General features: G+C 47.6%; 1 protein-coding gene across 1 annotated transcript in view; it reads left to right on the forward strand.

The window, feature by feature from the left end:
• The window catches only part of adgrl3.1 (adhesion G protein-coupled receptor L3.1), a 92,876-nt gene that overhangs the window by 39,255 nt on the left and 28,094 nt on the right, over positions 1–25,527 (forward strand). The window contains exons 6-11 of the mRNA XM_076294794.1: positions 6,464–6,478; positions 8,688–9,482; positions 19,032–19,448; positions 20,203–20,303; positions 20,638–20,823; positions 23,026–23,064. Of these exons, the coding sequence (XP_076150909.1) occupies positions 6,464–6,478; positions 8,688–9,482; positions 19,032–19,448; positions 20,203–20,303; positions 20,638–20,823; positions 23,026–23,064 (1,553 nt within the window). The remainder of the gene's footprint in view (positions 1–6,463; positions 6,479–8,687; positions 9,483–19,031; positions 19,449–20,202; positions 20,304–20,637; positions 20,824–23,025; positions 23,065–25,527) is intronic.

The following is a 25,527-nucleotide window of genomic DNA, read 5'->3' on the forward strand; positions in this document are numbered from 1 at the left end:
TCCAGAAACGTTCAATTACCCTCCACCAAATACACCTTATCGTCTCGAGTGACGGCTAGATTAAATAATATACGTCTCAATCCCTCTCTGCGGCAGATGGAAACATAACGCGATACCTCCGCTCCCCATGCCAGGCCACTTATTGAGTTGCTGCAGCATGAAGGAGAGAGGGCTGGATGAAAAAGAGGAGGATGAGGAGTTTATCAGATCAGTGAGAGGGGGAGAGAAAGAGAGAGAAAGAAAGAGAGAGGGGAAGAGATGTATTGGGTTCCTTTGGAAAAAGAAAAAAAAAAAAGAAAATGGGTAACTTCTCAAGCCTCCGAGTCATTACTGGGGCCAGGGTTCCAGAGCCCACATAATGGAGAGCCATTAGAGTGGAGAGAAACACGTGGAGCTGACTAGCTGACTGACTGACTTGCTCACTGACTGACTGACTGAGGAGGATGTGCGTTAGATTGGCACTCCTCTCCACTCAGCCCCCCCCCCCCCCCCCCACCCAGAATGGGAAGAGCCGGCGAAATGGAGGAAGAGTCTGCCAGCCCCACATAATGGACACTGCAAAAAGCACTTAGAGAGAAGAGTGGTGGCACTGGGAGGCTGAATAGGATGAAATGTGACTAGGTGGTGTGATCTATTACCTCAGACTCACATTATGCTGTATGTGTGTAAATGAATGGGAAAAAATCTATTCCCCAAAACAAACATCTCGATCAGGATAAACTACTGAGTCATAAGGCCTGATGGCCATAGGACAGCTGAATAGTTAAAAAATCATTCCTACACCAGAGGAATGTCTTACTCTCATGCTCCTAAATCAGCAGCTGGAAGCACTTACCACTGCGTTGTAGCCCCTCGTCTAACACTGAGCGTGGACAATTCTACTTTTCTACTCATTATCGGAAAATGTATAAAATTCCCAATTATGACCGGGAGCATGGATCCAGAGAGCAGACAGGTCAAGGTCACTTGATATTTTCCCACCTATAATTGCAGCGTTTCACAGAAACATGCAGTCAATACGCCGGTCAATGAATCCCCCCGAGTCCTTCCCCTGGTGAAAACGTCACACTGGTGAACTGGTGAAAGCATTAGCCATGTCTGGACGTCTGGTGTCCCTCTCTCGGCCCCTCTCGGCTGTTTCTGCGATGGGTTGTTAGTCTTTCGCGGACAGCAAGTGAGTTTAGTAAGACGCCTGCTCTCCTCACCTCTCATAATGACTTAGCGTGCAAGAGGAGGCGCTTGAATGGGCTACAAATAGCTGAGCATCAGCATATTCTTTCGTGTGTGTGTGTGTGTGTGTGTGTGATGTGCTTCACTGTGCAGCATGTGTACTGTATGAATGCTCAGAAAACTAATTTTGGATATTCCATTGAGTAACAAAAAAAACCTCTGCCAGCCAAATTGTTTTTACAGCACAATAGATGTGTAATGACGAGGAAAGCATGATGGCTAAATGGACTAATATAAATTACTGTGGTAGAGGTGAACTAGGGGCATTCACAAATGAGTTCTCTGTAAAATCTATATGTGAGAGAGACCTATCCATCACATAAAAAGGCTCGCTGTGTGTGTATGTGAGTGTGAGTGTGTGTGTGAGAGAGTGTGTGTGTGTGAGAGAAAGAGAGAGAGAGAGAGAGCACACACGCTGTGAGAGAGTGTCCACCTAATCATTCATCAGACACCTCTGGCCACACATAGCGCATGAGTTGCTCCTCCCCCCATCTGACTGGAGTGTCTCCATTACCCCAGCGCCGCCGCTGTGTGTTCAGGCCGTGGCGGAGGAGGTCTTCTTAGTTGCTGTCGTTTTTTCCATCATAGCTCCACCACCACAATTTTCAAGGTCTTGCGAGTCAAGGTGCATTAAATGCAGGTAATTCAATTACCTGTGCGGCGGCCCAGCTGGGATTTCCTTCCAAATGTTTCTGACCAGTTTTTGGCTTCCCACTTTCCCACGTGGCTGAGGCCTTGGCTGTCCTCCAGGCTTTAGTGCATAGCTCAACTCCAACTTGGAGCAGCTTTTGCAAAATGTGCTGTACCCTGACATCCCAGCCTTCAGTGTCTCTCCCAGGTTTGAGTGTAGTTATTTCATTATTTTTTTAAATGTAGACTTATTTTTTAAAACATCCAAATTTAGTAAAGTGTAGTGCAGTGTAGTGTTGGTGTAGTATAGTATAGTGTAGTGTTGGTGTAGTATAGTGTAGTATAGTGTAGTGTAGTGTTGGTGTACTATAGTGTATTGTAGTGTAGTGTAGTATAGTCTAGTATACTGTTAGTGTAGTGTAGTGTTGGTGTAGTGTAGTTTAGTATACTGTTGGTGTAGTGTAGTATACTGTTGGTGTAGTGTAGTGTTTGTGTAGTGTAGTGTAGTGTTGGTATGTGTAGTGTAGTGTAGTATAGTATAGTGTAGTGTAGTGTAGTATACTGTTGGTGTAGTGTAGTGTAGTGTTGGTGTAGTGTAGTATAGTCTAGTATACTGTTGGTGTAGTGTAGTATAGTGTTGGTGTAGTGTAGTGTTGGTGTAGTGTAGTGTAGTGTAGTATACAGTAGTATAGTGTTGATGTAGTGTAGTATAGTGTAGTGTAGTGTAGTGTAGTGTAGTGTAGTATAGTATAGTGTTGGTATAGTGTAGTGTAGTATAGTGTAGTGTAGCATAGTGTAATGTTGGTATAGTATAGTGTAGTGTAGCATAGTATAGTGTGGTGTAGTGCAGTGTAGTATGCTGTAGTGTAGTATAGTGTAGTGTAGTGTGTTATAGTATAGTGTATTGTTGGTGTAGTGGTAGTGTAGTGTAGTGTAGTATAGTGTAGTGTAGCGTAGTATAGTGTAGTGTAGTGTAGTGTAGTGTAGTGTAGTGTAGTATGGTATAGTGTTGGTGTAGTGTAGTATAGTATAGTGTTGGTGTAGTGTAGTGTAGTGTTGGTGTAGTGTAGTATAGTATAGTGTTGGTGTAGTGTAGTGTAGTGCTGGTGTAGTGTAGTATAGTATAGTGTTGGTGTAGTGTAGTATAGTGTTGGTGTAGTGTAGCGTAGTGTAGTGTAGTGTAGCGTAGTATAGTGTAGTGTAGTGTAGTGTAGTGTAGTGCAGTGCAGTATAGTGTAGTATAGTGTAGTGTAGTGTGTTGTAGTATAGTGTGGTGTAGTGTAGCGTAGTATAGTGTAGTGTAATGTAGTGCAGTGCAGTATAGTGTAGTATAGTGCAGTGTAGTGTGTTGTAGTGTAGTGTGGTGTGGTATAGTGTAGTGTAGTGTAGCGTAGTATAGTGTATTGTAGTGTAGTGTAGTAAAGTATAGTGTTGGTGTAGTGTAGTGTAGTGTTGGTGTAGTGTAGCGTAGTATAGTGTTGGTGTAGTGTAGCGTAGTATAGTGTAGTGTAGTGCAGTGTAGTGTAGTGTAGTGTAGTATAGTGTAGTGTAGCGTAGTATAGTGTAGTGTAGTGTAGTGTAGTGTAGTGTAGTGTAGTATGGTATAGTGTTGGTGTAGTGTAGTATAGTATAGTGTTGGTGTAGTGTAGTGTAGTGTTGGTGTAGTGTAGTATAATATAGTGTTGGTGTAGTGTAGTGTAGTGCTGGTGTAGTGTAGTATAGTATAGTGTTGGTGTAGTGTAGTATAGTGTTGGTGTAGTGTAGCGTAGTGTAGTGTAGTGTAGCGTAGTATAGTGTAGTGTAGTGTAGTGTAGTGCAGTGCAGTATAGTGTAGTATAGTGTAGTGTAGTGTGTTGTAGTATAGTGTGGTGTAGTGTAGCGTAGTATAGTGTAGTGTAATGTAGTGCAGTGCAGTATAGTGTAGTATAGTGCAGTGTAGTGTGTTGTAGTGTAGTGTGGTGTGGTATAGTGTAGTGTAGTGTAGCGTAGTATAGTGTATTGTAGTGTAGTGTAGTATAGTATAGTGTTGGTGTAGTGTAGTGTAGTGTTGGTGTAGTGTAGCGTAGTATAGTGTTGGTGTAGTGTAGCATAGTATAGTGTAGTGTAGTGCAGTGTAGTATAGTGTAGTATAGTATAGTGCAGTGTAGTGTGTTGTAGTGTAGTGTGGTGTGATGTTATTTAGGAGGCAATATAGAGTGCACCAGCCCACAAGGCTGCAGGAGGGAACAGAGACAAAGATGGCTAATTAAGCACTGAGATCAGATTGGCTGCCCAGTTATGATGCTCTCGTTAGAGCCAACACACTCCTGCTGCAGCTGAATTTCACTGTCATGCAAGAAACACCGAATTCAGACATCTCTGTATATGGGTTTCATTAGCAAAGTTAAATTTAGATATCACATCTTTCCTGCCGGGCTGCTATGAAAAACGGTTGAGAGAGAGGGAGAGAGAGAGAGAGAGAGAGGCAGAAAGAGATATTTCTGTCATACTCAGGGTGACCTTGGTCGTCCATGCCTGGTTTGACTTGGAGAAAGACAGCGTTAGAGGAAGCATGTAACTGCTAGCCTGACTTAGCGGAGCACTGAGCCATATAATCTATTAAATATGGCAAAGATTACCTTCTGCCTCTGTGTCTCTAAGGATTATTGCTGTGGATTTTTAGGGGTTTTTTTTCTTATTAATGCAAGAATCAGAAATACATTTCTTTTCTGCAGTTTCAGCAAAATCGACAAACACACCAAAAAACGTGACTTGTGGCCTGGTTGACGTTTCTATCAGATGAATGTCAGGAGATGCCTCTTGATTTGGTGAATTCTTTCTCCCTAATGTGCCATTGGTTGCTTCAAAACATGTGGCCCAATTATATGTGATGCCGGCCGGAGACACGCCAGCTACACTAGGCTGCCACTGCCACCGGTGTCTGTACAAATAAGCAGACTGTCTGGTGTTTTTCCGGCACCGTTCCCTACCGTCTGCGCGCTGCCTCCTCTGGACCAATTGCTGTTGGGGACTGTTAGCTGGTATTTAGTGGACGCTTTTATCCAACGCGACACGGACTCACAATGGCGGGTCCAGGAATCAAACGCAGACCAACCGATTGTCAGCTGGTGACATCACCACTGCACTTCCTTTCTCTAGACGCCTCTCCCCCCATGCTTGTACAGCGCCACAGACAAATAGCTGTGCTCTCCCTCCTCTCCCAGGCTCTGCCATTTCACACCACTGACACTTATTGCTTTCTTTTAACTGCTCAATTAACAGCGTTTCATATTAAAAAGCCCTTTGCTGCTTGCAGAGCTGCGTTTACGAGTGTCCATGCTCAGCCTTTACAAGATGGATCATATGTGTGCTCTGTGGGAGTATGACACTGAGAAGTGTGTTTAAACCATAAAATGCTCTCTCATTCTCACATACATACACACACACACACACACACACACACAGACACACACACACACACACACACACACACACACACACACACACACACACACACACACACACACACACACACACACACACACACTTAAGCATGCTTTGAAGGTATCTTCGTTGAGCTATGCATTGATACTCACACAACTCTATGCATATTTCATTAAAGGGACGTTTAATGGAGTGTGAAAGGAATGAGGGGCATGTGAAAGCAAGGACACACACACACACATACACACACACACACACACACACACAGCAGCAGCAGCTGCAGAAGCGTAAGAACAATCGTCAGTGTTTTTGCCCTGCAGGGCATCCCAAAGGATCAGTGAATATCTCCTTTAGCTTTAAAACTCCGAAACACAGAGAAATGGAGAGACTTTTAAAACTCTGAGAACAGGAAAGCAGGAGAGTGAGAAGTGGAGGGAGGGAGGGAGGGAGGGAGGGAGGGAGGGAGAGGGAGGTGGAGGATCAGGTTTCCATCATGTCCTCATCCCTGCGTGGAGCCCCTGAGTGAGTAGAGTGGAGTGGAGCAGAGCAGAGCGGGGGAGAGAGGGGCTCACCAACACACACACACACACACACACACACACACTCCCCTCTCTCCTCGCACCTCCAGCGGCTCACACTGCTGCTCCGCCGCTCCCCACAGCTGAAAGCATGTACACACACACACACACACACACACACACTCACACGCCACCAGCGTTCTCTCCAGAGGTTGTGCCTGAGCACCGGCCCGTGTCTGCCATCAGCGCTGTAATACACAGATTGTCTACCCCACGCCAAGGTGTTAGCACTTCTCTCATCTCCCTCTGTTGTTTTCTTTACGGATCACAGTTGATGCATCATTTTTCTCCAGAGATGGGAGGATACAAACAGCAATGTGTTAATTTATTTATGTTTCTATGTTTTTTTTTTGTGTGTGCCTGTTTTTATAATTGATAATATCAGTCTCCAGTAACACTTTGTGGATTGCATTACCGAATTGTAAACGAAGAGCGTCGCAAGAGTTTTACAAGGTCATGGCATAAAATATGATGAACATTACGTAGATAACACATGGATTATGATGTCGTTAATCTGCGCTCTCTCTTCTCTCCCTTCCTCCCTCTCTGTCTCTCTGTGTGACCCCTCCCTGCCGGCGATGTGTCTGGACTGCCTCGGTCAGAAGTGGAACAGAGAGGTACGAGCGCTCCTCACACACACTCAAACCACTTTCCCTCACGTGGGTGGCTCCAATGGCCCCCACACATCACGTCTCGGAGTCGCTGGCTGACTTCAGCAAGAGGCTCTGCTACGCTAGCAGAGGCACGCAGATCAGTGGACTGACTCTGTAGGGTAGAGCGAGAGGGAGGGCCCCCTTCAGACCCCACTTCATCATCTGACTGACTCACGCACACTATAAACGTCCAGCTCTTTTCCCGCCAGGTCGTATAAAATGATAGCTTCCTCTTATTTGGACAAAGCATGGGAATTAAATACTGCATGCCAATTGTTGGACCCCTTTCCGTACCACCTCAGCAGTGCTCACACAAACAGAGGAAAAAAACGTAATGCTATCTGGAGTGTCACTGCCGTTTCCCAGGAGGATGTCCCACAATGCTATCTAGAATGGCAATTCAATTGTGGGAATGGAGTGTGTGGCTTTCCGCGGCCATGACACACATTCCAGTCCATGTGACTAACCCATCCCTGGGACTGCCCCGCTCTGCTCGTGTTCCCGGAAGAAACGGCTCCCTGCCGTAAATAGGGAATGTGGGAGTTATAGTGCGACCCAGGCTAAAATAAAACTGGTCCTGGCGGGAAATAAATTTCAGGAGAGACAGACAGGGGAGCGGAGGGAATAAAACACTCATTACAACACGTTTACAGTTGCTGACTGGCGATGGAGAAAGCAGCTCAGCAGAGCCAGACAAGGGAAAGGGGTGGGGGGGTATCTTCCACATGGATCTGTGGTAGTGCTGAGATGGAGGGGATATATCTTTGGGGAAGGGCACTCTCTGACGTGTGGGGTGTTATTGTGTTTGACAGGTTCCTGTTCTCTTAACACATATAAATATCCCCCCGGGTCTGGGGCCTAGTGAACTGCGACCCAGACAGACGTAAATCTCAGTGGTCACTGGGGCATGGGCCTGCTACAGGGGATGACCATTAACTCTCGTGTTATTAGTTTGGAGAACCAGTTCAGCAACACACCAATAATGGAAGTAATAGGCTGAGAAAATGTATCACAAAAGACTAATGGGCCATATGGTTGAGCCTGACTGCGTGCATATACGGACATATCGGTTGAGAGCCAATATCAATCTGAAGGGTTAATTACTGTGTATTAATCTCACCCATCCTTAATGTAGGTTTATTTGGGTTAATGCATTTAAATATCAGAACAAAATAAATGGGGTTTTTGCTATGAAATGTTGGTACAAAATGTTGCTATTTTCTATGATCACATCCAATGAATAACATTATCATCATTAACATTAATAACAGTCTTGTTGAGGAAGTTAGCACATTAGAAGAAAAGGAATACAAAAATATTTCTGGTAGGTGTTGTCACACAAATTGATATGTTATAGATTGGTGTGAAATTGAAATTAAAATCACACCTCAGCCAAGTGACACAGTTATTAGGTTGCATTTATAAAATCCCAAATTAATCTTTAAAGTAATTAAATAATTTAAATACAAAATAGAAATTAATTGGATGTCTTTACCTTGGAAGACAAAAGACTGTATGACTCGTGATGGGGTCAGTGCTCATACTCATACTTTACTTTAAGGTGACATCTATTATGCATTGTATATTCATTAATGATTTATTAATAACACATTGTAATTATTTATATATTTTTTTATCATCTAATTTACATGTTAATTTAAACTTCAAGTGAGGTGTTACTGAAATGTCATACAATAAAATGTTAATGTGTTCACTTATATCAGTTATATAACCATTTTAAGTATTAATGTGTGACCAAAGTGTGGAACGAATGCCTGCACAGTAGCAGCATAGAGTCCTTCATAGTTCTTCATTTAATGGTACAGATCTCATGACATGGGCCATGATGGCTATCACTGCATGTTAGATTAGATTAGATTAGATGAACTTTATTGTCCCAGAAGGGAAATTTGTCTTGGGCATACAGTGCTACATACAGCTGCTTACAATACAAAACACACACAAGTTCAGCGCCCTGTACCACATAAAAGACAACAGTAATAAAATAGAGTAAGCACAGCAGACATAGGAATCAGTACCTCAACCTCAATGTTAGTATAAGCCAGCATTGATGGAGCTGTGCCATTTACTTTAGAATGTAAAGTCCATTAGCATGTGACTGTCTGGACTGGACTTCATTTTGACCCTCCCTCTCCTGTCCTTCTCCCCCCAGTGTTTCTGTGCCCAGGTATACTGCGAGGGGTCTACCAGAGTGAGCATCTCTTTGAGTCGGACCACCAGTCTGGAGCCTGGTGCAAAGACCCCCTGCAGTCGTCCAACAAAATCTACTACATGCCCTGGACGCCGTACAGGACAGACACGCTGACCGAGTACTCGTCTAAGGAGGACTTCATCGCCGGGCGACCCACCACTACCTACAAGCTCCCGCACCGCGTGGACGGGACTGGCTTTGTGGTGTACGACGGAGCGCTCTTCTTCAACAAGGAGCGCACGCGCAACATCGTCAAGTTCGACCTGCGCACGCGCATCAAGAGCGGCGAGGCCATCATCGCCAACGCCAACTACCACGACACCTCGCCCTACCGCTGGGGCGGCAAGTCCGACATCGACCTGGCCGTGGACGAGAATGGCCTGTGGGTCATCTACGCCACCGAGCAGAACAACGGCCGCGTGGTGGTCAGCCAGCTCAACCCCTACACGTTGCGCGTGGAGGGCACGTGGGACAGCAGCTACGACAAGCGCTCGGCCTCCAACGCCTTCATGATCTGCGGCGTGCTCTACGTGGTCAAGTCCGTCTACGAGGACGACGACAACGAGGCCACGGGCAACAAGATCGACTACATGTACAGCACCGAGAAGAGCCGGGAGACGCACATCAACATCCCCTTCCCAAACTCCTACCAGTACATCGCTGCCGTGGACTACAACCCCCGAGATAACCTGCTCTACGTCTGGAACAACTACCATGTGGTCAAATACTCGCTGGACTTTGGCAACAATGGTCTCGGTAAGGCTGTCTCATCTTGTTAAAGGCCAAACTGGAATGCGATGATTAAAGCGCTCACCTCCACTTCTCCAATTCTAATTCAGATATTTATCAAACAAATTGAGTGGATGAGGGGGTAATTCATTATCAAGGCTTTTTTGCTCTGGTAGCCTTTGCTTGGTGAAAGGTTAAACCAATCCCATAGTTCTAAGAGTGGGTTGAAGTGAAGCAGAGGTGCCATTTTCTATCTGCTCTGCCATCACTGAGATCAAGGATGCAGGAGCAGTCTGGTTAGGAGGAAATGAATTTGTTGTAATCGAAGCGTAACAACATAAAGGGGCATTTGTTTACTGAATGGAATTGCGAAACCACCTCAGTGAATTGTGCTCATGTGTTGACTTGTTTGGAAAATAATTATGATTATAGTGTCATTACTACAGAGTTTGGCAGTGAATCAGAGGTGGAGAAATGCCCCCGGGGCAGATGGAGGGTGGAGGGGTAGTAATTTATCCCTGTTTTCATCATGGAGAGGTTATTGATGGAGAATGGTGGTATTATCTGCCCATAGACTTACTGTTCAGCAGTTATGAGACCACATTCCCCTCAGTTCACAAAACACTGTCTCACTTAACCTGCTCTCTCTCTCTCTATCTCTCTATCTCCCTCTCTCTCTGACACACACACACACACATGCACAAACACACATACATACTCTTAAAGCTGTACCTTATCGAATTGGCTGTGCTAAGCAAAGAGAGTGTGTGTCCCAGGAGCACGGGGCTATTGAAGTGGAATAGCCTCTCCTCACACCTTTAAGGCCCAGCGCCCACTCGCCTCTTTTCCCTTTTATTAAATGACTCTGTGCTAAAGCACACTCTTACATGCACCGAGGAGCCACGCTACAGCAAATTACACGCAGAGAAACTGGGTTTTCACCGATCCCCCGTCCGGAATAATGGAGCTTGTCCTGTCCGAGGAGGATTTTTAAGCGCAGAGATCAATGGCTATTCAAACTGGACGGCCTCCAGACGGGTCAGAGATGCTGCGAGCACAACTAAATAAATAAATAAATAAATAACTCCGATCGATGGCCAGGCGCTCAATCCTGTCAATTTGCAAACCCAAGCAGAGTGAATGAATGAAGGAACGAATGAGAGAATTAGGGGTCTGCTCTGTGAAGTCCTGTGGTCCATATGGGTCAAGCAGAGTTGTGCATTAGTGCTCCATTTGGCTGGGCAGCAGAAGCCCAGCAGAGCGCTGGCCGGCGGTCAACCCATCCCTGGTCCAGTTATGTAAGGAGGGAGGCTTGCTGACTGGGAGAACACTGCTGCTGGGAGAAAGTCCTCATTGCTGCTCGTGCCTCCTCACTGATGCTCACTCATTTTACCCACAACAGGCAGAGACAACGGTGTGTGTGTGTGTGTGTGTGTTTGTGTGTGTGTATGTGTGGTGTTTGTGTGTGTGTGTGTGTGTGTGTGTGTGGGTGTTTATGCGTGTGCGTGTGCGTGCGCGTGCGCGTGTGTGTGCGTGTGTGTGTGAATATGTGCATATGAGAGCATATGGATGTGCTCATGCGTTAGAGTTGAGTGGTTGGGTGTGTGTGGAGAGAATATGATCCTTTAGATGACGACACCCTGGTAGCCATCCCTGTGCCAGAGCAGGTTTATTGATGGGCCGGGGCCGTCGGGGGATGGATTACTGTTGCTGCCTGATCCTTCAGAGCGACGTTTGATGCACTCTGCATTTGATTATGCAGGGATAATGGGAATCAGCATTCGATTATTAGGGCCTGTCTGTCAGCAAGAAGTTGATGAGGTCTGGCGTTTGTGTGTCTAGGTGCGGGTGTGGGTGTGCATGTGATAAAGTGTGTGTGAGAGAGTGCCTCTGTGCATTTGTGTGTGGCTGTGTGTATGTGCATATGTGTGTGTATGTGTGAGTGTGTGTGTGTGCGTGTGTAAATGTGAGTGGTGCTGATCTGCTGAATTTCAATTAGGGTGGTAATTACCTCTCGTCTCCTTCTTGACTGTGACCTGTGGCTGTGTGGGGCTGCGTGGGGATTTAATGTAGAAATGACACAGAGAGCGAGTGAGACGCCTGAGCACACAGCACCACAGAGGAGCCAGCAAGCAGCATTCTCAGACCTCACACTCTCCTCTCACTCACACACACTCACACACAGCTTATTTTGGGCTAGGTGCTCTCTCTCTCTTTCTTTCTTTTTCTGTCTTCAACACACACACACACACACACACACGCGCACACGCGCGCGCGCCTGCACACACACACACACACACACACACACTCACACACACACACACATGTACAAACATACTTATTTTTCGGTCTCTGTTTTTCTCTCTCACACTCTGTCAAACACACAGAGATGCAACTCACTTATGTGTCTCTTACTTTCTTTCTTTCTTTCTCTCTCTCTGTCTCTCTCTCTCTCTCCTCTGTTTCTTTTATCCTGTCTCTCTTTCTCGGTCTGTTATTATTTATGGTGGGATCTGATGGCGGACTCTGAGATGCAGATTACATAACCCCATGCTCACTGCAGGCGTTGGATAAAACAAGTGAATTATTTATCAGGAGGAGTTTGCTTAAGTTGAAAAGTTGGTGAACAAAAGTGGCAGCGCTCCTCTCATTATCAGCTCTGCCGCTGAGAGGAGGCAGTTTGACGGTGAAACCAAGTATGCACACACACACACATACACACACACACACACATATACACACACACACACACACACACACACAGACACACGAGAGCGCACACACCTCTTAGCATCTGGTGACAGAAGTGATTCTAAGGCGCATGCATATTCCAGCTGGGCTAAAGACTTCACAGGTAGAGGATTTAAAAAATGTGTGCACACACACACACACACACACACACACACACACACATGTGCAGAGATTAATGGGACCACCTACAATACCCAGGCTGACATGTAACACTCCCATAAGCACAACTGCTGTTCCACTTGAAGAGATGTTGCAAAATGCTCAGTGCACGTGCTGTGTGTTAATGAAGGCATAAGGCTCATACATTTCTATTAGGGTTTTATTTTGGCCTCGGCTCACTTATCTTATCATGCAAAATTTAGAGAGCAGAAAACACAGCTGCGGAGGAGTGCAGTTTTGTCTGAGATAAAAGCTCTAATCACGCGTCAGAAATGAATGGAAAATAACTATGGCCCTCGCGCAGCCTCTGGCCCTCTTGTCATCGTTGTTTAAATTTAGAGGCTTCCTTTGATTACGGCGACAGCCAGCTTCTGCTCTGGGATCAGTGTCGGCGTCAGGACGGTAATAGCTTGGAGGGGAGGCGTGAGACGGCGAGCCTGATTCAGAATCATCGCTTTGTGCGCTCGCTCGCTCCGTCTCCCCGCGGCACCTTTGATGTTGTCTCAGCCAGGCAGCCGTTTCCTGTGGAAGCGGCGCACCACTGGCTCTATTGTCTCTCCGCTCGGCAAATGAGAGATGAGTGTCGGGACAAGCACAGGAAAGGTCAAGACAAGAGGGGAGGGCAGGAGGTGAGAAGAAAAGGCAGACTGAAGAGACAGGGGCGAGACGGAGAGCGAGACGGAGGGGAGGGACTGTGTCAGCTCGGGCGGAAGTGTAGTGGAGTGGGCAGTGCGAGCTGTGACATTTCGGGACCTTCGCCCACTGATCACAAAAAGATAGCCGGCCAGCTCGTTAGCGAGGCTGCTGCCATAATCCTGGAACCACAGGCTCACCCGATCCTCCTCATGGGCCCCAGAACAAGCGTGTGGGGGATAGAGGAACCAGAGGGGGAGATGGTGGACAAGATAAAGGGATGAGCAGAGGAGAGGGAGAGATGGTGTGATAGGGAAAGATTGAGGGAGAGATTTTCTGCTAATGACACAGGGTGATTAGAGATGAGAGTGGGCAGGGGGAAATAGCCAGTGTTTGTGTGTGTGTTTGTGTGTGTGTGTGTGTGTGTGTGTGTGATTAGAGACGAGGAGGTGTCTGGAGTGTGCAGGGAGAGATAGCCAGAGCTGCAGGAGCGAGAGGCCAGCTGGACGAAGGGACGACTCAGAGCTGGGGTAGGCTGGGGTCAGGCACTGATGTCCTCAGGAGTTAAAACCCTTAAAGAGACAGTGGCGAGGGGATGGGATGAGGACAGAGCGTTATGAAATGGGATCTTAGTGGAACAAGGATGCTTCAACTCAAAACCCATGATGCAAGGGAGTGAGGTGTTATTGTATACATGGATGCAGGGCCTGAAGTTAACTTTTTTGGCCACCAGCCACTGTGGCAGGTGAATTTTGAAATCCACCTGCCACAGTGTTTTTTTACCAGCCAAAATTATTTTGTGCCCAAAATAAAGGTGAACGACTCAGAAAATGCATAAGAATGGTTCTTGAACTTGTACAGAATACACATTACAGTACTCAAGTAAAAGTAAAAAAGTACTTTGTTAATAAATTACTCAAGTAGGCCTAACAAGTTACTTTTTTGTAGGCCTTCATTTTTATATTTTTGATGGACCTTTAAAGGGATACAAAAGTATCCTTTATGCCTATTTGCTTTTCTCCTCCTCTGTAGGCTAATCATATAGTCAAACATATTTTAAAAGCCCAATTCAAATATATTTTATTTAATATACTTTGTCATAGCCAGAATAAGCATTACGTGGCTATGGATTGAAAAGCAGTCTTCCAATACATTGCAGCTGATTCTTCCGCTTTGCATTGCTAGAAGTCTGTTTATAACTTAACCATACAGACAATGTAACCTAAAAACAATGGCTATATTATGGGTAGACCTATATTTAGGCTATAATAGCCTAGGCATATCCACTCGGGCAGAGCGACAGAGCAGGCTATCTGTTTTCTCATCCGACCGTCTCATGTCATGCCCTGCAACATTGAGGCTACATAAATGAATGCTAGGCTTTTTCTAACTTGTATGCTCGATTTCCAGTGCATTTGCTTTGCTTGTAAATTAAGTTGTAGGCCTACTTTCCTTGTCCAATGTGCTTGTTGAACGATGCTGGCCAGAAATGAATATAGGTGGAAGTTTCCTTGTCATGTCATACCTCTAGTCTCGTTGGCACTCTGGCAGCCTCACCAGAAGATGCAGCAACTGGCAGGACGTCATTGCGTTAACTGAGTTGTTAGCTATATAGAACATCTACTTCTGTGTAGTAAGCATAGGCCAGCCATTACTTTTATAATCACGGGGAAACGTAGCAATGCTTTCTGAAGCCCTGTTTCTTTTCTACCACGCCGTTGTGTACCGGCGAGAGGTGCTCTTTTCTCCCTTGAGATACTTTCTCCAATAATAAACTTGTTTTCGTAACGAAAGGCAATTCAAAATGTAGCGGAGTAAAGAGTACATTTCCTACGGCAATCCCGACAGTGCATCTCCTTGCTCAGTGTTGTGTTGTCTTATTGGCTACCCGCCAACGTGGCAGGTAGATTGACAGTTTCACCCGCCAATCACAAAAGTTACCCGCATTTGGCGTGTGGGCGGGTGCCAATTTCATGCCCTGCATGGATGTGTGTGTGTGTGTGTGCGTGCATGTTTGTGAGTGTACATGTTTATGAGTTTGTGTACAGTATGTGTGTGTGTGTGTGTGTGTGTGTGTGTGTATGTTTGTATGTATGTTTGCGTGTGTGTGTGTGTGTGTGTGTGTGTGTGTGTGTGTGTGTGTGTGTGTGTGTGTGTGTGTGTATGTTTGTATGTATGTTTGTGTGTGTGTGTGTGTGTGTGTGTGTGTGTGTAGGTGTGAGGCTGTGGGTGCGTTTTTGGAGATTAAGTGGGTGTGAGGCTGGAGTGGGGCTGTGAGCACATGAACATGTGGACTCCAAATGCCAGAGATAAGGGACGTCAGCGCTTTCATATCCACGGCTGCCTTCAGCAGCTTCTCCCAGGGATCCCTCCCCAATAGCAGCGGGACGTTTTTCCTCTTCAACATTTTTATCTCAGGCTGCTTATGCTTTCAGACGGTTAGAAGCATATAGTTAAAAAAAAAAACTCCCAAAATCAGCTCAGTACTTTTGGCAGGATAGAGGAACAAGGGATAGGGAGAAACAAAGAGGACATACTGCCAGAGAGAAAGAGAGTGTGAGTGTGTGTGTCTGTGTGTGTGTGTGTGTGTGTGTGTGTGTGTGTGTGTGTGTGTGTGTGTGTGTGTGTGTGTGTGTGTGTGTGTGTGTGAGGAGAGGAGAAGTGAAAGGAATACAAAGTCGGATCCTTTTATAATGATGTGGTTTTGTTTGCTCCCCTCTGTCAACAGCAGCACAGATTTGCTTAATTGAACAAGATGTGCGTTCTGCTGCCAAATTGACTGAGGCCTGCTGATTTGCATGGAGGGCTGAAAGCCCCAGTCTGTCTGCCACACCTGCTCTGTGGCTTTTGGGTGTTACTCCTCTCCTGTGGAAGTGTGTGTGCTCCAGGGTTGGACAAAGGACATCCAACACCTGACTCGGCATAAGATAGCCACTATTTATGGTGTTTCTCTACCAGCGCTGGACTCTGGCCAAGCAGCTGAATCAAGCTCATTTTTTTTTTTATATGTTCAGTTCTGAGATGTTGAGCTGTTTTCTAGCTGCTGATGTCCTGCCTTTTTAGAGCCAGTAGGAAATGCTCTGAAATCTCTTGACACAATCACAGCACCAGAGCACGGAAAACAACCACCACCCCCACCCCTCCAACCTCCCCTTTAGCTGAAATACCAGTGCCGAATCTCAAGTGTGTTTTGGAGCCGTGGAGATTAGCCTGCAGTGCTGTCCAGCCGCGGCCTCATCCGCTCTCTCAATGAGCGCTAACTTCACCGCTACGGAGAGGGAAACATGAGAGAAGCTCTCAGCTGTCAAGAGTGGCTCGCTCTGCCTGTGTAATGGCAGGCATGTGTGTGTGTGTGTGTGTGTGTGTGTTGGTCTGTCTCACTCTCACTCTCTTATTTCGGCAGGGTTCCAGGGGTTGTTGTGTTTTTTATCGGCAGCCGGAATCAGCCTCTCTGGCGGCTTTGAAGTCCTGAGTTCAGTCTTATCAGAGCGGCAAGGGGCTGTGGCCACGAGCTGCACATTATCACATCAGCCAGCTCCGCACACGTACACACACACACATACACACACACACACACACACACACACACACACACACACACACACACACACACACAGAAATACATTTTAGACTTCTGTTCTCACTCCATTACACTCTCTCTATTTCCCTCTGTCTATCTTGTTCTGTCTGAAGCATGCATGTTAGCTATGTTAGCTACGATAGCTAAATTCCCTCCTCTCTCCTCCCCCTCTATCCCTCTATTATTTTTTTTCACACACTCACTCTTACATGCACACACACTAACATTCACTAATCCTCTATACACAAACGTACATACTCTTTTCCACTAAGCACTAGCTATTATGTGTATTCCAGTATTCAGACGCTGACATCATGGCCTCTGCATTAATGTCTCCTCCCCCATACCCAATGACAATAAAAAACCAAACCACTGCGCATTATTAAAAAAACATCAACACTGTCACCAGAGATTTATATCTTGGAGCAATCTGGAGGATATGGACAATGTTGTGGAATAACCCACACAAACAAGCGACCGCAGGTCCCCTTCTCCCTCCACATCCCTCAAATCCCCAGATCCTGATCCGCGTCCAAGCGCCTTGGCAAGCTCTGCGGCCAGCGTCAGCTCCGTCGTAAACAAGCGAGGCCAGAGAGAGCTATGCTTCCTGCTCGCTTGCCTGCCTCTTGCTCCCAGCCATGCCTGCCAGGCCACACTACCACAACCCCCCCCGCCCCCGCGCAACCCCCTTCCTGCCGAGATTTACAACGCTTTCTATTTTCAAACGGAACAAGGCCAGTAGAGGCAATATTCGCACAAACAACTGGGCGTCCCGGAATCGGGAATCAGGCAGCCTGGCACCACCCCGCCAGCCCAGATAGGGACCTCGGAGCCTCGGAGCCACAGAGCCTCCTCTGACGTCCCAGCAGTCCCCACAACAAGCTCTTTAATCCCTGGGGAACAGTTAGTCATCCCAGATTCTCACACAGATATTTATAACCTTTTAACCTTTCCCTGGCCACATGCTCAGGGGTCAGGGCTGCTAGACATAACGTGTCCGGGGCTGTTTGGCCATTTCGGTGGAGATGTTTGTGCAAACAGAGGTCCCTTTTCCGTCAGGAGTGAGAGTGATGGACACGGTTGTTTTGACTGCGGGGGCTGGAGATGCTGAGGGGAGCGCGTTTCTCAGGGCCCGGCTGTCGTGTCCTTGCCGAGTCTTTTTGTTTAGTTTCCTCACCTCCCATTTGCTCGTCTTCTAAGATGGGCTGACAGTCCAGACACCCCCAACACCCCCACCCACCACCACGTCCGCCCTCGCCTCGGAGTTCAGGCCAGACTGTCAAAACACACACTTAAAAACGCTCGACAGAACACACACTCCGAGTACTACACACACACACACACAAAACACACACACACACATACACACAATACTCATTCAAGTACCCCGCTCCGACCTAGAAACAGTGGAGAAAAACACACCTTGTCAGGAGTGATGGATGGAGACATGAATCATGGTGTGGTGGGAGGAGAAACAAAGAGGGGGGGGGGGGGCAAAGGGAGGACTGAAGAGAAAGAGAGAACAGAGGGAAGGATGGAGGAGAGAAAAAATAGACGTGTGAAGGAAAAACTAGAGAGTCAGAGAAGACCAACGGGGAGAGAAATGGGGAGATGGAAATGTGAAAAAGAAGGAGTGAGGCTACAGAGCAGAATTAATGAATAGAAGGAGCGGGGAGGCAGCGCAACGTGGGAAGTTTGCGAAAAAATAGAATCATTTCCGACGAGGGCTGCCAGCAAACAAGCCTAAATCAGCATGTGCTCCATGCCCAGGCAACAGCAGCTCAGGGCCAGGGCCCCGTCATTAAAAACCCATCAACATCCGCAAGTCCAAAATAGGGACAGCTCTCCAGGCCGGCCGGCGCGAGGCGAGGCGAGGCTCGGGGCTCCGCAAATCGCGTCGGGAGTCAGCGGCGTGTTTGTGTTGTGGTGGCCTCCGTCTGCGCAGCGTGTTGTGAGTGAGGTCATGTTGTTTGTCAGTGGGGTAATGATTTATATAGAGAACGCAGACTGTGCTGAGCACGCAGGAATGGCAGTGAGCAGAGCAGAGCAGAGCAGAGCAGCGAGTGATGGTCCTCTCCTCCAGCATGACATCACAGCCTGTATAGCCTTGAAATAGCGTCATTATTCACTTTTACAGCAGACCTGGAGTGGTCTCCACCGTTAGGCTTTACAGCTGCCCGGCGCTCAGTCTTTCACTTATATAGAACGGCCATTTTTTAAACTGTTAAATATCTCTCTCCATGTCACTGTCTGTGTCACTGACGTTCACTTTTTCTGCCTCTCTCTATCTTTCTGTCTCGCTTCTTTTTTCTCTCCCTGTCTCTCTCTCTCCCTCACTCTCTCTCTCTCTCTCTCTCTCTCTCTCTCTCTCTCTCTCCATCTCTCTCTCCCTCTCTCTCTCTCCCTCTCTCTCTCTCTCTCTCTCTCTCTCGCTCTTTCTCTCTGTCTCCCAGAGCCCCCCTCCTCGGTGCTGCACCCAAACCAGGAGCTGACGCCCCTCAGGACGTCCACCACCAGTCGGCCCCACGCCTACACAGGCACCATGCGTCCTTTCCTGACCTCCACTCTGAGCCCGCGGGCACGGACCACTACCGTCCAGCCGCGGCCCATCGTCCCCAACAGCGGTGGTGGTGGTGGTGGTGGTGGTGGTGGTGGTGGTGGCGGTGGCGGTGGTGGTGGTGGTGGTGGTGATGGCGGCAGCAGCAGCAATAACAACAACCACCTCCCCGAGCACAGCCCCCCTCTGCAGCCCTCGCCCCAGCCGCCCGTCGCCATGGACTTCTGCCTCCCGCGGCTGGTGGACGAGATATCCTGGCCCCGCACGCACCAGGGACAAGTCTCCAAGCAGCCCTGCCCCACGGGCACCATAGGTGAGGGCCGTGGAGAGGAGGCAGTGGCAGTGCTGCAGCCTCCGGCACGGAAAACACACTGCCACCATTCTGCACCACTACTGCTGAACTCACACAGTAAACATCTCTATATCAGACAGAGGAAATGAGTGAATGAATGAATGAATGAAAGAATCAATGAATGCATTAATGAAATATCAATTATACAACACAGCAATACAATAAATAATATGTTAAGTTTGAATAGGCATACATTATAGTACAGGGGTGGGCCCCGTTATGCTGCAAAAATGTATAAACTGTGCACTGTCGGTCAAATGGTCATTAGTGGGAACTACTGTTGCCTTCATGATCCGGCCCGCGGCCCAGAGTTTGCCCACCCCTGTTATAGTACAACCATATGTGTCACCCTGTTTTATTCACACTGTGTGGCTACCATCAGAATTCGATGAAATGCTAAATAATGCGCTGACCGTGCCAAGACTATGGAGCGGCCGCATATTCGCTGCAGATGTGGGTTAATAGTCAGTCAGCGGTGCGCTGGCTGCCCCGATGGCCTCCGTAACTGGAGCGTGAGGGCTACGCTCATGTTTATAAATAAAATCTCTCATTCAGTAATTGCACAATGACATGTCAAGACGCTGAAGTGACGATATGGCGCGAGTATGGCGCCTTAGCATTAGTGCTAAGCTAATGTGGGCGCCATCTGGGTATGTTTGTTTGTGTGTGTGTGTGTGTGTGTGTGTGTGTGTGTGTGTGTGTGTGTGTGTTGCAGGTGTTGCTACATACATGTGCACCACACTGGGATACTGGGAACCCCAGGGGCCAGACCTCAGCAACTGCTCCTCGCCGTGGACCAATTATATCACCCAGAGAGTGAGTAATGCGCCGCATGGTGGGCAGGAGGCGCTGGCAGGCGGCCAGAGGGATGGGGATATTGAACATGGCAAAGCCCTTTGAAGCTGAAGAAGGATGTGCTCTTTTACTGCAGGACATCACTAAAGAGTGCTCACTTCTGAGATTGCTCTCAAGTGGGTCACATTGGAGCATTCTGCAAAAAGGGAGAGAGAAAATAAAAAAGAATGAATTGCAAATATATTGATATTCATTCCTGCCCTCGCTATTTCTCTCATGCTGCTATTCTTCGACTTTATTTTCTCCTCTGCTCATATTTCTCCGCCCGTGTTTCCTCCACCTCCCCTGCTGCTAGATGCGCTCTGGCGAGACGGCCGCCGTGGTGGCCCAGGAGCTGGCCGAGCAGACCAAAGGCGTGCTGCGGCCCGGCGACATCCCCTCCACCGTCAGGGCCATGGCTCAGCTGGTGGAGCTGCTGGACATCCAGCTGAGGAACCTGACGCCCGGGGGCAAGGACACGGCCGCCCGCAGCCTTACCAAGGTACACAACAACCCCCCCCCCAACCCCCACGGAGCCTGACCTCAGCCCACCCTCTCATATCAGCAGATCCCACTGAAGAACAGGGGCTCTGTGTCATTGGACACTCAGCACCACACACACACTATTATGAGAAGGCAGCACAATAGAGCCTCCTCGCTCCTGTGCTCCACCACAGACAAGGTCACACAGTCAATACAGATGAACCGCTGCTCAGAGGTTAGACGGCTGTAATGGAGACCTTTGACAGATTCTCAGCACCTCAGCCTTAATAATGCAGTGATAATGTGTCGGTGTGCAATCGCCATAACAAGTCCAGAGGAAGGCGCAGAGCTCAAGTAGCAAATGTCACCTACTTCTCCCCATCTGCCATGTTAGCTCAGCGCCGCGTGTGCTGATTGGGAGGGAAAACTCACTCCAGGGATGGGGCCCTGCTCCTCTAATGCTGCAGTGAGCAGCACAGAGCCAGTGCACACAATGCAGATCTATCTGCCCTGGAACCACGTAGGACCGCGCACGCACACACACACACACACACACACACACACACACACACACACACACACACACACACACAGCCACACTGATACAAAAGGACACACAGGCATGTGGACACACACAGACACACAGGCACGCTGATACAAAAGGACACACAAGCATATGTGGACACGCACACAGACACACACACACACATCTGAAGCGGTGGAGTTAGCATTATTAATTCAGCTCACGGCTGGGGCTGAATGGACCGGAGTAAACATCAGCCTGATTCTAAAAGGCAGGCGTCCACATTTTATTTTTTCAAGAGGCTCTGACTCTGACACTCCCGCCCCCCCGCTCTCCGTCTCGCTGCAGCCCATTTGAAGGCGCTGGGCTGTCTCTTTTCGGACCTCCCGATCTCTCCTTTCCCCGGCCTTTAAAAATAACCACCCTCCAGCTCGGCTTCAGTGTCTCCGAGTGATCTCCCAAAGACAGCTCCGGAACACAGTTTTATTCTCCGCTCCTCTCCGATTGACAAGAGTTCAGCAGCCATTCTGACCATAGTGTTTGAGGAGCCGTTTCAAAGGAGATGGGAGTAAAAGGGGAGCGAGAGAGCCTAATGGTATCTTCAGTGAATTTGTGAAAGAAAGTGTGTGTGTGTGTGTGTGTGTGTGTGTGTGCTCGTGTGTGCTCGTGTATGTGTGTGTGTGTGTGTGTGTGTGTGCGCTTGCATATGTGTGTATGTATCGGTATGTTTGTGAGTATGTGCTTGTGAGCAACTGCTTGTGTGTGTGTGTGTGTGTGTGTGTGTGTGTGTGTGTGTGTGCATGGTTCTTTGTGTATATGTTTTTGTGTATCGGACTAAATTACCGAGTTACACAGACATCATAGGTGTGTGTGTGTGCTCACATGTGTGTGTATGCATGGGTATGTTTGTCAGTATGTGCTTGTGAGCATCTGTGTGTGTGTGTGTGTGTGTGTGTGTGTGTGTGTGTGTGTGTGTGTCTGTGAGTGTGTGTGTGTGTGTGTGTGTGTGAGCCCCAGGACGTCTCGCTCTGATCAAAGCCCAGGGCGGTCCTGAGGGGAGCACTTCCTGCTCAGTTGGCTGGCGAGCGGAAAGCGGCGGGGCCTTGATGTAACGCGCGCGCGTGGCAAATTAGAGAAGAGATGAGTCGCCCGCTCCCAGGACTTCACCAGAGACGGCCCACATGAAAGACAACAAACATGGACGCCGCACAAAACTGCCCCCTCCTCCTTTTCAACCCCCCAGTCCACCCCCCCCCCACCCCCTCTCCCTGTGCGCCACCACCAGCACACATGAATGAGATGCTCCAGAGACACCTCTGTGGTCAAGTGCACAATTAAAACATGCCTTACGTGTGTTAAATATTGGCTCTTTTAATTACGTGTGCGGTGGGCATCTCCCCGAAGAGGAAGCGCTTGACTCACCAGTCCACTTTGAGTAAAAAAACATGAAGGACACATTATGTCTATTAGTTATTTAATATTCAAATTAAAACTTGGAGTGAGCAATGTGCCCGATTATTATGGTAATTGTAATGATGCCATTTTATAATTTTCCGTCATTTTAAACAGGGGTAGTAATTAAGCACCAATAGATACAAGACAGGTTGGGAATTGGATAATTATGGCTTGCTTCTGTATCTATCTATTAATATTAAATATTATTAATTATTATTATTATTATTATTATTTGTGTTGCAGCTTCAGAAGAGAGAAAGAGCCTGCAGACAATTCATTCAGGTAAGCAAAGTGCACTAATCCTTCAATGCATTTGGTTGACAGTACAGTCACTCTGAGACTCTCACTAGGAAGCACTGATGTAGAGTCATTGTGGCAGGCATCACTGTAGCCTGGACTACGATCTCATGACATTAATGTGTCTGTGTTCTCCCTGGTCTTTTGTCAAGGCTTTCGTTAAATCCACGGAAGCTACAGTATGTTAGAGAGCTAGTGCTATGTTTAGCATGAGACTGTGTTTGCTGGTGGTGTGTGTGGGCATTCGCATCAGACATTAGTCTGGCTGTCTGTGTCCAGGTGAAGAGTTGCGAGAGAGAGAGAGAGGGAGGGAGGGAGAGAGAGGGGGAGAGAAGGAGAGAGGGAGGGAGAGCTCAGCACTCATCTATGTAAATCCAGTGAGCTTTTCTGACCGTTTCTCGAGGCTGGCACTTTTTGCTGCATCCATGCAAAGCAGTTTTTCTCCTGTGAAAGCATCACTGTCAGCACTGGTCAGCAGTGTCATAGAGAGCAGCCAGAGAAAGCAAGCACACTTCACTGCAGTTGACATGCACACAGACACCCCCCACCCCCACTCATCACACACACATGCAATCTCACACACACACACACATACACACATGCGTGCATAGACGTGCAATGTGCATACTGATCCACACACACAGGCCAAGTAGTAATAGTAATCGCCCCGACACACAAACACAGCAAACAGATCAATAGCAATATAAAGAACAAGCTCACAAAAGAACTTGTGTACACATATTCAGTTAAACTGTTCAGTGAACACAATATGCACCAACACTGTTCTGCCTCTGCCTCCTACTCTTCAGTGTGGGGCCACTCAAAAAAAAACTCTTTCATCCCGGATGGGCTGACTATATTTTCCTAATGATTGCTCTTAATAAAGCGTTCATCATTAGGGAAGTGAGACCAGGCAGGTCCTCTATAACAGACACACCCCTTCCAGAGTGGCTTCTACCTTCTGATTAGACCCGCGTCCTCTCGCCACACTCATTGTCTTTGGGCGTAATTAGTGGATTAGAACAGCAGCCAGAGTGTTTGGTTCATAATGCCGGGAATCATTAATTCTGTGGTCCTGATTATGTTTTAATTTCACTGATGTGGAGAAGAGAGAGGGAGAGAGAAACAGAGGGAGAGAGGAAGCGAGGGAGCAAGGCCTCTGATAAATGGGAACAAGAGGAGGAAATCAGTGGTGATTAGAAGACCATCTCATCATGCAAAGAGTTCGACCAGATGGATGCCTGTTTGTCCAGAAGGGGCGTTGAGACAGAGCCATTTTTGAGGGAGTGGTGATATTGAGATTCACCCGCTGTTCTTCTTTTGGTTGTCCTCTGGTCATCTATTGGCCGCATATTGATTGGCGTAGAGATTTATGGAGTCTCCAGGCTCTGTGAGATCAGAGGGATCAATAGGCGGTGGGGGTGCAGTGGAGGGACCTTTCGGCTTATTGATTTTTAATTCATGTTTTAACAGGCAGGTGTTGCTGGTAGCAGCGTAGTGTAATATCCAGAATTCATGGTGCAGTAAGAAACAGTCAGCCACCCCACAGCTTCTCATTGTGAGGCTTGAAATGGCCACAAGCAGAAGTCTCCCTCTCACTGACATACACACACACACACACACATACAAACATCTAAAGTAATACACAGCAAGCCAACCTGCACAGATGTGAGGGTTTTTTTGGGGGCGGGGGGGTGTGTGTGTGGGGGGGGGGGGGGTGGTGACGGAGTGAGCTTGTGCTGTTGCGCTAGCCTGATGTAGCCTTTACGCTGGATTAGCTACTCAGCTTCAAAGCTCTTCAGTTCTGCTCCATTTAGCACTGTGTGTGTGTGTGTGTGTGTGTGTGTATGTGTGTGTGTGTGGCTTTGTGGCTGTGTGTCTGTGTGTCCTATCTCCAGTGCAGTGTATATGAACACAGAAAGTGCCTGTGATGAATATGAGTGTGTATATGTGTGTGTGAGACTGTGCGTGTGTGACTGTGTGTGTTTGTATGTGTGTGTGTGCGTGTGTACTGTATGTGTGTGTGAAGAGTGAAGCTAAAAGATAGTGCAGAATGAGCATGTATGTGTAGGTGTGTATGCATGTCTGCATCTGTGTATTTGTCCTTTTTGCTGTGTGTATGTATATACAGTATGTGTGCATGCGTGCATTTGTGTGTGTGTGTGTCTGTGTGTGTGTGTGTGTGAGTATGTGTGTGTGTCGTGTGTCGTGCGTATCTGTGTTTGCCTCTGCAGTGCATATTGAAAATGTTCAAACTAAGCGTGCCACAGCCTTGAAGAAGCTCCTTTTGCAGAGCCGGACTGTATGTCTCTTATATATCTCTTATATATGTCTTCGCATGTTGCTCTGCCCTGAGAATGCAGTAAGATAAGAGTCAGTGTCTAGTGCTGTCTGAAGCCTCCTGAACATGGACAGGGCCGTCTCTGCGCCGTGTCCTGAAGTGGGTGT

The sequence above is a fragment of the Alosa pseudoharengus genome, unplaced genomic scaffold, assembly GCF_046254945.1.
Source record: "Alosa pseudoharengus isolate Yale_2024_CS ecotype anadromous, Long Island Sound unplaced genomic scaffold, YU_APseudo_1.1 YU_APseudo_1.1_scf_2, whole genome shotgun sequence".
Taxonomy (NCBI): Eukaryota; Metazoa; Chordata; class Actinopteri; order Clupeiformes; family Clupeidae; genus Alosa; species Alosa pseudoharengus.